The sequence below is a fragment of the Ovis canadensis genome, chromosome 6 (assembly GCF_042477335.2).
Source record: "Ovis canadensis isolate MfBH-ARS-UI-01 breed Bighorn chromosome 6, ARS-UI_OviCan_v2, whole genome shotgun sequence".
NCBI lineage: Eukaryota > Metazoa > Chordata > Mammalia > Artiodactyla > Bovidae > Ovis > Ovis canadensis.
Window position 1 is genome coordinate 74,482,686 of NC_091250.1, and position 12,540 is coordinate 74,495,225.

At 41.9% G+C, this 12,540-nt stretch overlaps 1 protein-coding gene across 4 annotated transcripts in view; it reads left to right on the forward strand.

Annotated features, from left to right (window-relative positions):
* Positions 1-12,540, forward strand: part of FAM114A1 (family with sequence similarity 114 member A1) — a 70,664-nt gene that overhangs the window by 1,950 nt on the left and 56,174 nt on the right. For 2 of the 4 annotated variants that reach the window (XM_069593891.1, XM_069593893.1), the window contains exons 2-3: positions 3,612-3,688; positions 6,335-6,690. In XM_069593891.1, the coding sequence (XP_069449992.1) occupies positions 6,343-6,690 (348 nt within the window). In that variant the 5' untranslated portion in view covers positions 3,612-3,688; positions 6,335-6,342. The remainder of the gene's footprint in view (positions 1-3,611; positions 3,689-6,334; positions 6,691-12,540) is intronic. The other 2 variants (XM_069593892.1, XM_069593890.1) reach the window with 1 other exon arrangement.

Below are 12,540 nucleotides of genomic sequence, written 5' to 3' on the forward strand. Positions count from 1 at the left end.
GATGAAAGTGATTCTAGACACCGAGAAAAAAAAAAAAAAAACAGGACTTTGCCAGGCAGTTGGAGGCAGGGCATCCTGGTCAGAAAACCCAGCATAAGCAAAGATGGAGATGTTTATGAGCTGCCTGGGCAGTGATGGAAAATGTGCTGTCTGTTGAGTTGAGAGTTCCAGGAGGCTGATAGAGAAAGTGGAGCTGGACTGTGAGGGGCCCCAGATGCCATGCAAAGGTGTTTAAACCTCCTGTTTTTTAAACAGGTCCTTATTTGTGTTTCATAAAGTTACCTGGCAGACGTGTGGAAGCCAGACTGGAGGAAAAAGAGTCTGGGCTCTGGGTACACATACTTGTCAAGTACCGCTGGAACTCTTACAACCTGGTTAAGATCCTGTCATCCAGTTTTTGTTCCTGGTCTTTCACTGACTGACACTTTTTAAATTTGGAGGCAGTGATCTCACACAGGGTATTGTATTACCAACTCCTTATTTTGCCAAGTGAGACCATTTAACAAATCCATGCACTCCAATACTATTTCATAAAATGAAAGATGTTTTAATACCAAGAAAAGCATGAAGGTTAAACTTGCAAGATGAAGGCAGTCCTTTACATTGAATAAATTTAGACTGATGAAACACTCTCTATCTTGTCCTTATTTTTCTCTGTCATCACGGGCTGGTCCCAGTCCTGCAGTCTGGTGCGCGGGAACAAAGTATGCAGATCGGTATGTCCACCACCCTTACTCTCCAGAGGAGGAAGTAAGGAAGCCCAATGAGAATGAGTGGGCTGTACACCTGCAGAGGGATAGAGAGATCAGAGCACAATTCTTTCCACCTCAGCATCCATCCCTCCCATCCCTTGATATTCCTCCGTGTGGCTCTTGGCCCATCCGCACAGCATCCGTTCTGCATGTCTAGATTCATTCCTAGCACTTGCATACACTCCTTTCCCATCAGGCCTTAATGACTGTCAAAGCCTCTTTCAAGGTTCTCCCTTGTATGAGATCAGTCTAGTTCAGGCACTTCTTTACTTGCTGTGATGTGCTGTTTTAAATCATCATTTAACCATTCTGTGTTAGATGCAGTAGCTTCCTGGACCTTCACTGACCAGGAATCAGATGGAAACAGATTATTCATTTTCTGAAGGATGTCTTCCATTTTAAACTTATTTTTGGAGCCATGAAATTGTTGCTCCAATACCTAGCATAGCTCTGGGAGCATTTTAGGTGATGCATGAATTGACTCATGAAAAACTAACTTATATTCCCAGCCCACAAAGGCTTCTTTATATGCCACTCTTCCTCTTCTTGGAGTTTACTGAAGAAAATTCCTTGTTTCTGTGGGTTGAGGCTCCCTAGCATCAAAGCCACAGGACACGGCTGTAATGGTCAACAGTCCAAACCATAAATCAGGGCAAGTTTAAATCCGACTGCTTCTGGGGCACCCAGGCAGAGATGGGGGCCAACCCAGGACACACAGCGTGCATCCCAGCCACCAACAGTCCCTACATAGGAACAGCTGTGTCTTAGAACACACAGTTTATAATGACTTCAGGTGGAAGGGCACTGTTTTAAAAATGACTACCTCTCTCCTGTCATAACATCCAGAGTAGACCACGGTCTACCAGAATAAAAAAGATTTGGAGGAAGCTTTGTTTTTTTGGTTTAGATTCAGGGAAAATATGGACTTGTAACAGGTAGAAAAGTTCACATACGATTAGAAGTTAAAGTAGGGCCGACCATTTTGATGATTTGGAAAGATGTAAAAATATAGTCTTCCTGAAATAAATTGTCCATAAATGTGTCCTGACAGTATTGGTTCAACTCCTTACAGCTGAATGTCACGTGTATTTCTGAAGAAATGTCTTCATGTTGATAATTGGATACAGAGTAGCCACAGGGAAGAGAGGTTTTGTTGTGGTCATTTTCCCACAGTTGAGGTGACCTGACCTAAGGCAGTTTGGCCGTCAGAGATGGGTGAGAGTGGTAGGCTCCTCTGTGCAACTGATAGAACCAGAATCCAGTCTCAGGAGTTCTGCCACACACTCCCATGTAGGTTAGCAACCAGGCTCAAATATACAGCTTGTTCTTGTCAGTTGATGAAGTTCTGGCTCTGTCTTTTAGTCCTTGGGTGAGGACCGCTCTGGAGGCAGGACTCAGCGAACCTTGTAATCAGGCTTTGATGGACTTCTGCAATGAGTAGAACTAGAAAAAATCTACGGCAAAGCTCGGTAGCTCCACCATTTCCATTTTATCAGTGAAAAATACTTTTAATAATGTATTGTGTTAGTTGCTCAGTCATGTGACCCCATGGACTGTAGCCCGCCACGGTCCTCTGTCCATGGATTCTCCAGGCAAGAAACCTGGAGTGGGTAGGCATTCCCTTCTCCAGGGAACCTTCCCAACCCTGGGTTCGAACCTGGGTCTCCTGCATTGCAGCAGATTCTTTGCCATCTGAGCCACTGGGGAAGCTTTTAATAGTACCCCCTGATAAATAGTGTTCAGAGAGAGGGATGGTTGAACCCTCTCACGAGGTGAACAGTCCATTACAGAATCTGAAATGGTAACTAAAGACCTTGAAAACTATATTCCTTAATAGGACATTTAAAATGTTAACCAGCCACCCCCAGAGCATAAAATACAACTAATCCATGTAGATGTTCCATAGTATGTGCTGAAATATTTTAACACTAGGAACAGTATCACAACAATTTAAGGTGAGGCAGATACAAAATGTTTCTAATGCTTTTTATTCACCCATAAATATTTATTATAACCAGGTTTATTCTCATGTTCCTGCTGATAGAGAAGTGAAACAGTTTGGAACTTCTTAATAATCCAGATTAATAATAAGGTTTTTCAAATTATCTTACAAAGAAATTAAAAGATCAGACAGTGCCTTTGACTAAATGTTGATGAACACAAAAAGGGGAATATAAGTGATGTCCAAGTATGTGCTCAATCTCCTTATGGTTGTACCCCTAGGACCCAGGTGAGGATAAGGGTAAATTAGGAGAACTCTAGGCCATGGCAGTGAAGGAATGTCCTAGACCATGGGTCAGCAAACATTTTCTATACAGGGCCAGACAGTAACTATTTTAGGCTTTGCAATTTGGGGGGCCATGTGGTCTCTCTCGCCACTCTTCACCTCTGCTGTTGTACTAGAGAACCCACAGAGGTTATATAAACAAGTGAGCATGTCTGTGTTCCAATAAAACTTTATTTACCAAAACAGAGGGGAGGCAAATTTAGGCACCTGGCTGTAGTTTGCCAACCTCTGTCCAGGCCAGTCCTGACTGGTTTTCACAAAAATTTGATAAGCTTCCAAGTGACAATAGCTTTTCAATTACCCTCCCTCAATCTCATCCCTCTCGCATAAACCACAGTAACAATCCCTTTTCTCTAGGGTAGCCAGAATCACTCTTTACTACTTTAACTAGGCAGAGACTATACTTACTGACAGACCATCTCCAACCTTGAATACCTGAAACTTAATGTATCAGCCAAAGGGGAGGATGCATTCTTTGCCTTTCCCATCTGCAGACTTGTTTATAGTTGTGTTATCAGAGAATTCAAGTATTTTTGTTTAAAAAGAGACATTCTAACCCAGTTATCTTGTAGGTGAAGGAACAGAGGAAAGACAATATGGGTCATTTGAAATCACTTGCTGTAAGATAGCTCCTGAGTAAGCGAATGAGGTAAAGGCATTTGCTGCTTACTTTCATTTCAAATTACACTGTAATTTTAAATCTTTCCAAAAATATTAATATAACTCAATACACATGTTTGTTGAGTTTCCTGCAGTGTTCAAGAAACCATGTTAAGGGCTGTATAAAATATGAAGACAAAATAAGGAAGATTCTTATCTTCATAGTATTTACAGCATATTAGGATAACACTCAAACGACTCTAATCAAAGATGATTGTAACCATCCGAACTGAGATAGATGCAAAGTGCTCTGAGAGTTCAGAGGAAGAAAAATTATATCCAGTTAGGAGGAACAAAATATAGAGGAGACGGTTACTCTAAATGGGCCTTAAATACGTTAAAACAACATACTGAACCAACAGCCACCTGACAGTCTTTTCTGAATGTAATATATTCGCAGAATTGTATAGCCATTACCACTATTCAGTTTTAGGACATTTTCGTCGCCCGCAAAAGAAATCCACATCCATTAGCAGTGATTACTCATCCCCCCTCCCTTCAGCCACTGAAAGTGAAAGTGAAGTCGCTCAGCCGTGTTCGACTCTTTGTGACCCCGTGGACTGTAGCCCACCAGGCTCCTCTGTCCATGAGATTCTCCAGCCAAGAATACTGGAGTGGGTTGCCATTTCCTTCTCCAGGGGATCTTCCCGACCCAGGGATCGAACCCGGGTCTCCCTCATTGCAGACAGCCACTAGAAGCCACTAGTTTTCTTTCTGTCTGTGGAATGGAGGTAGGTATTTGAGAGTCATAGCATAGAAGTGTGTAAAACTGTGAGAAAGGAACAAGATTCACCAAGGGAGAGAGAAAATAGCTAGACAGTTTTAAGGAACAACTGTTTGAAGGGTCAAGACAGTTGGCATGTGCACGTGAATTGCAGGTTGGCCACTGTCATCACAGGGCCAGTATGTGAAATGGCTTCCCACATACTGTGCTTTTAACAGTGACCAGAGATTTGACCAGTTGGCAAACACTCAGGTCAATAAAAATACCCACTGATTAGCCTGCAACTTGGTGTCCTATATAGTGAGGTCATTATCTTTTTTTTAGACTAATGAAATTATCAGGCTTCCCAGGTGGTTCAGTGATAAAGAATCTGCCTGCAATGCAGGAGTTCAATTCCTGGTCAGGAAGATCCCCAGGAGGAAGGCATGACAACCCACTCCAATATTCTTGCCTGGAGAATCCCATGGACAGAGGAGCATGGTAGGCTGTAGTCCATAGGGTTGCAAAGAGTTGACATGACTGATTCAACTGAACATACACACACACACACACAAACACATACAAGGAAATTATCATCTTGAACTATCCTTCTGAATATATGTTATCCAATAAGGTAGCCACTAGCCACACATGTCTATATAAATTTAAGTTAAAATTATTTAAAATTAAATTTAAAAATTAGTTCCTCCGTTGCACCAGCCATATTTCAAGTATTTGATAGCCATATGTGACTATTAGCTACCATATTTGCCATCATGAATACAGAACATTTCATCATCACTGAAAGTTCTATTGAACTGCACTGTTGTACATGGTAGCGATAACTCACAAACTTCATAAAGAGGTTTCTGTTTTGTATGTTATTTTGTAATGGCTCCATTCCTCATTTGGCTTAATATGTCACTTTTTTATTCCATTTCATCCTTGTGTTTCCCCATCTAAACTATTGACCAAAGAAAGCTCAGACCTTCATGGGCTGGTACCCAACAAGGCACACTTCTGTGTATGTATGTTTTTTTCATTTTGAATTTCTGACCAAATTGCAATACTAAATGTCAAGCATGTTAAAATAAGTTCTCAGGTATTTTCCATGCTTATTCTTATTATGGCTACAAATTTAAGTCATATGAAGTAAATACTTTCACAGATACAGATAATACTCTTAGTTCCTATATGCATATTTCCTCATGCCAGGTGAAAGATCCGTGAAAGTTTAAAGATAGCCCTGTAGGTCTGTATTAGTCCCTATTGCTACTGCAACAAAGTACAACCAACGTAGTGATTTATAGCAATACAAACGTATTCCCTTACAGTTCTAGAGTCTGAGGGGAGAATGTTTTCCTTGACTTTTTCAACATCTAGTGGCCCCCTGTGTTCCTTGGCTTGTGGTCTGTTCCTTCATCTTCAGAGTGCATCACTCCAGTCTTTGCTTCTGTCATCACATTGCCTTTTCTTCTTTGCAGTCAGATTTCCCTGTCTTGCTCTGATAAGGACACTTGAGATTTCAGTTAAGACCCATGCAGGTAATCCAAGATTCTTAATGATGTCTTCAAAGTCCTTTTGGCCATATAAAGTAACATTCACAAGGTGAACATGGATGGAAACTGTGTCTCCTGCATCTTCTGCATTGCAGGCAGATTCTTGACCACTGAGCCACCTGGGGAGCCTGATAATTTCATTAGTCTAAAATAAAGATATAAGGACCTCACTGCATAGGAAGCCAAGTCACATTCTAAGGATTATGACGTTGATATTTTGGCGGGCCATTATTCGGCCTACACAGAGGTTACATAAAGTTTCTTCTTGGTAGAAAAAAGCTTACCTCCACCAGATTTAATTATTCAGGGCTTTGAATTAAAATTTAATAATTGAGATAAAGAGTAAGTTGTTTGTTTGTAATCATGTTAACAGATATTAAAATGTCTGACAATGGCGATGACATGTTAGCCTCTGGAGACAAAGAAGAAATTACCAACAAGCCCAACAGTGATACTTTACCCAAAGATGCAGAAGTGCGCTGTGATTCAGCTGCAATTTCAAATGAGCTAACGCCAGCGAATCCCAGAAGAGATGTGCACGAAAATGAGGCTGTTCAGGGTGCAGAGACTGCTGACACTGGACTCGCTGAGGAGCCCAAAGACCTTGGCACCATGGAGCTGCCCCTCAACGGAGAAGTGACTGAGGATGCCCTCGCTGAGTGTGTTGATGCCGTGAGCCTCGAGGCAGAACCTGGATCTGAAATACCCCTGAAAGAACACAGTGATCCGGTAGGAGTGGTTCATTTGACTAAGTTCTTACTGATACCTACCATGGGCATAGATTTGTGCCAAGCTGTGAGGTTAGAAATTGGGAATTCAGTATACACTATGACATTACCTCTGTCATCAGAAATATATTGTTTGGTGAGAAAAGGTTTATATGAGAATAATTGGTCATTTTAATATTTTCATTTTGTTGATTGTATTTTTATTAACAATAACCACCACCAAATTATTGGACACTCTCCTAACTACTCTATATATTAAGTAATTCACTCCATACAACAGTTCCTTGAGATTCTAAGCTGGATATTATTAACCCCAAGTTATAGATGAGATAATCAGGCTCAGAGATCTTAAGCAACCCAGTAAGATATTAAGCTACTCAGTAAGTGAGCGATATTGTAATATTGAATATAACGAGTCCAAATTATTAACGAACCTAATTCCCCCCTAAACAAGTTAATGCTTCTTTAACATCACTTAAATTTTACTGCATATTTACAAATCCACTCTGAAGATCTGAAACCTTCAGATTCCTCTTTTATCATCACATACCACCTTCTGGAGACCAGCAGCGGAACACCTTTGTGCTTCACTTCAGCGCCTGCACCTGGCTCTCTGGGGGATAAGTCAGGCCAGTATCTCCATGTCACTACTGCATTCCACATCAGTATGACCAGGCTGGGTTTTCCTGACACCTTTCCCTCCATCCACGTGGGGACCGGAAGGGGTAGGGAGGCACTCTGCAGTACTTGAGGAAATGGACCACTCTCCTCCAAACCTGCCTTCTAGAAGGATGCTACAGTGTAGGGGGATCGGCCCTGCTCTCCCGAAGTGTGCCCCACACGGCCCCTCCTTGAGGTGACTCTGCTGCAAGCAGTGAGGGAGGCAGGCTAAGTGGGGAGTTCGAGGGCTGGATTTTCATCCCCCATCTATCATTAACTCTCTTAGTTTGGGCAGGACACCAAATTTCTTTGTGCTTCAGTTTTTTCTCTGTAAAATGAAGAATTTGCCCATGAAGACCAGGAGGTATCCTTCTGACTAATGTTTTGTGATTATTTTACTCAAAAGTAGACTTCTTGGGCCTCAGTTTCCTCAAATCGACCCTCAGAATTGTTCTAAGATGAGATGAAAGGAAGGGTTTTCCCATCACTGGAGATGTTTAAACAAAAACAAATGATCATTCTGCTGAATGTCATGGAAGGGATCTGAGGACCAGCTGGGAGTTTGGATCAGTTATGTAAACATACATGCAAAATTTTGTTTATGAGTTCCATGATATCACAGACACTTTAAAGCCATCCATGGACCCCCTGAGGGATTAAGAATCCCTAGATCAAAGGGTCTCAACTCTAGCTAAACATTTCAACCACTGAGAGAGCTTTGAGAAATAATTGGGAGTGGGGAAGAAAGAAAGAATGATGACAGGGTGGATATTAGTCTGAATTCTCCACAGAAACATAACCAATAGGATATGCCCTATACCTGTATTTACCTGTGTGCCTGACTTTGGAACCTATTTTCCCTCCATGCTGTCTTTCTACTGGGGCACATTGGTTCCCAATTGTTATTGTAACTGCTACTATTAATATATACTTTTGTACATTAAAAAAATATATCTTAACCATGACATTCTGACCGAAGATGATTCAAAGAAGCTATAAAAGTTTCATTGAGTCAAGATATGTGTGTTCATGAAGGCTAGATTATACATTCCAGTTTCAGACTTCAAAAAGTTATAACAAGTTTGCTAATAAAGATAGCAAAATAAAAAGTCAGGATGCTCCTACATATCCATCTTCTTACATTTCGAGCAAATCGAATGAATTCTTTTGAGAGCACTTTGTAAACCTCCTTAATGCTACAGAGAGAGAGAAAGCTAACTGGCAGACAGATAGTCCCCTCCCGGCACCTCCCCTCCCCTACTGATAGCTGTGAAAAGGGGAGCATTTCCTTATCATGAAGCTTCACAAAGTATCTGAATGGAAATTCAGAGACTGGCCACAGAGTTAGAGCCGTGGCTCTGTGTATGTGTGGAGGGTGGAGGGCGGGGTGGTGGTGGTCGTTGCATTGGGAACTCAGGTAGAAGCAGGATGTGGGAGGAATTCCTGTGAGCATGTTGGTTCTAAGAAGACAGAAAGCTAAGACAGGTGGCTGGAAGGGCCTTGAGAGGAAAGCATGTCTCTTTCACCCAGGTTACGTTTAAACCTTCTAACTAGGTGCAGATATAGTTTCTTCTTAATAATTACTAGAAAAGGGGATTCTTCTCTCTCTCTCTCAGCAACTTATCCTTTTGTCTTAAGTTAATATTAGAATTCAGTTGGGTGCTTCATCTTCAAGCATTCTTCATTTGCTCTATTTTATTTGTTCTTCATTGCACACTTACAGGAAGTTGTTTTGCGGTGATGAAAACAACCATTTTTCTGTTGATCCAGAAGAGAATGAATTCTGCAAAAAAAAAAAAAAATTTCTTTTCCTTTCTTTTTTTTTTGCAAAAAGTCTTGAATCAAAAGTTCATTTGTACGTTGGTTGGTTGGATCTTGAACACAGGCCTGCTGAGGAATGACAGGTCCTTCAGGAAAAGTTCAAAAGCCTGTCTGGGCCTAGATGTATTTGAGTTTAAGAGAATCTCATTACCTCTTAAAAGAAAGTTTCTAAGGGGAAACGCCTGTTTTTTAAAAAACCTGGCAGAATAGTCATTGAGGAAGTCGTTTCTTCTAGGACACACTAGGTTTTGTGATAATGGGTTTAAATGTATATATTTTTTCTATAAGTGGTATCTAGTTACTTTGGGTCTTGGTCTGCTTAAAATTATTATTTTAGCTTATTAGCTTCCCCTTTGCCTGAGTCAGCATGGCAGCCATCACTTGGCAGGCAGGATGGTGTGACCCCAGGAGGCACTCTGGGGCCAGTGGTTCTGCCAGCTACTCATCTGGCATGTCTTCTTTGAAGGGTCACACCATCACAGTTGATACACTCAGAGAAGTTATCTCTGTCTTTAGGGCCCCTTCTCTTTGTCATCCATTCTGATGTACAGACTCAGAAACCACTGAGCTAAGGCTTCTTTTAGGAATTCACACCACAACCTCCATAAGAGATGGTCCCCAGCCCCCCTTGAACTTAGGAGGTTGGACTAGAGTCTAAATCTTTACCAACCTCATGACACCATGTATTATTCTCCAGAAGCTGGGTAGTATAACTATCTTTAGGATGCCTCCCATCTAGTTGGGGAAGGAAGTGTTATATAAAAGCAATTATAGTATGTCTTGGATTTCCCTGTAGCTCAAACAGTAAAGAATCTGCCTGCAATGCAGGAGACCCAGGTTCTATCCCTGGGTCGAGAAGATCCTCTGGAGAAGAGAATGGCAATCCATTCCAGTATTCTTGCCTGGAGAATCGCATGGACAGAGAAGCCTGGTGGGCTACAGTTCGTGGGGTCACAAAGATTTGGACACAGCTGAGCGACTAACACTTCACTTCATAGTATGTCTTAGCGTACTAGATATAGACTAGATAGGCCGGCACAAGGAAGCCTGAGATGGAGCACCCAAATCAACTGTAAGGAGTTGGTGAAGTCCCCATCTTTGGTTCAGAGATATTTGTCATGGGTACTAGGTTGGAATGACATTTATTTGCAGAAATCTTGTGGGGCCTTATTATGCACTAGTCTCTCCCTCTCTTAAAGTCACTCAGTCGTGTCTGACTCTTTGCAACCCCATGGACTGTAGCCTGCCAGACTCCTCTGTCCATGGAGATTCCTGGCAAGGATACTGGAGTAGGTAACCAGTCCCTTCTCCAGGGAATCTTCCTGACACAGGAATCAAACCCAGGTCTCCCGCATTGCAGGCAGATTCTTTACCATCTGAGCTATGAGGAAAGCCCATGTGCTAGTCGATCAGCCCCTAAAAGATCTAATCTAGTTCAAATTTCCCTAAATTCTTAGCATCAGGAAATATTACCCGGAGTAAAAAAAATTTCATCCCTACTGTCCTATACCAGTGCATTAAAAAGCCAGTCATGAAGAAGGTAAAGGATGCATGTTACCACTCAAAGTACTCAAAGGAAAACACAGACTACCACTCACCAGTTCTCTCCCTAGAAAAGGAAAAGTAGGGTGCTTAAGAACAGTAAAATTGCTATCAGCAAAGACAAAGATGAGAGCACATAGGCCAAGATCTGCTGATGACAGATTTTTGCCTCTTAAATGAGTGAGTAGAGTTTGCCCCAGTTCTATTGGAGTGTTTCTCTTTTTATCACTCTCCACGTGAAGACATCTGATTTTTCACTTGAGCAACCAGATGGTAGCTGCTACCTTTTGGTTGTATTGGATGTGTGTATGCATGCTTAGTCTCTCAGTCATGTCTGACTCTTTGCAACCCCATGGACTGTATCAGGCTTCTCTGTCCATGGGATTTCCCAGGCAAGAATACTAGAGTGAGGTGCCATTTCCTCCTCCAGGGGATCTTCCTGACCCAGGGATCAAACCTGTGGTTCCTGCATTGGCAGACAGATTCTTTACCACTGTGCCACCTTGGAAGCTCAGTTGTATTGGGCAGTGCTTCATAAATCTGGTGGTATGTTATAATCACCTGGGAAGTTTGTTAGAAGTTTAGATTCCTGGGATCTACCCTGAAAGGTTCTTATTCTTTAAAAGATCACAATGGAAGCTAAGACACCATATTTTTAGTAAATTCCCCCAGGTAATACTCTTACAGTCAGACTGTGGACCAGTGTTTGGGAATCACTAATATTAGTACACAGAAGAACTAGTTGAGGAATCAGATGAGATTGAGAACATGGTGAGCTCAGTATTGGACATACCATGAGACATCCATGTGAAGATATTTTGTGGATAGTTGATTACAGTGGTCTGAAGCCCAGGGGAGGTGGTGGGGAGAGATTTTGGAGACCATTAGCCATTGGGTGTAACCCACTCCAGTACTCTTGCCTGGCAAATCCCATGGACGGAGGAGCCTGGTAGGCTGCAGTCCATGGGGTCACTAGGAGTCGAACACGACTGAGTGACTTCACTTTCACTTTTCACTTTCATGCATTGAAGAAGGAAATGGCAACCCACTCTAGTGTTCTTGCCTGGAGAATCCCAGGGACGGGGGAGCCTGGTGGGCTCCTGTCTCTGGGGTCGCACAGAGTTGGACATGACTGAGGTGACTTAGCAGCAGCAGCCATTGGGTGTTAATGGGAGTGGGTCAGATTGCCCAGGTGTTGTATATAAATAAATAAAATCAGAGGCCAAGACCTGGCCCTGAAGTCTATGTTTCTAAGTCAATTTGGTCATGCCCACCTCTTAGAGTCTCTTTGATAGATTGTTCTGTTCAGTTCAGGTCAGTCACTCAGTCGTGTCTGACTCTTTGCGACCCCGTGAATTGCAGCACGCCAGGCCTCCCTGTCCATCACCAACTTGTAGTTGCCAGTAAAGTTCATTCTATAAATTAAATTTCAAATCATGTTATACCACACTGACATTTTTTAATTAAGCATTAATTAACAAAAATGTTTAAAATAGTTCATGAAAGCGCATGTAGACTTGAGAATGTTCCATTGATCTGACCTTTTACGTGCCTTGACCATTACTCCAAGTGAAAGGTTCCTTCAAGGCAAATGCCTAGAAATCTAGGAGCAGAGATTTCATCCTTCATACTTGGCATTGAGAAACCAGAATTCTCCAGAGTTCAGAGATGAATAGAAGACCACTTAGAAGAGGGTAAAATCCTTTCTTTTACCTTCTTCATGTAAAGGTAGGAAAAGGCTCTCAAATATATTTAACCACCAACTAGTGTTGAACACCTTTAATTTCACAATCTAGAACCCCTTTCAGATAGTCAGAATGCTAGTTAC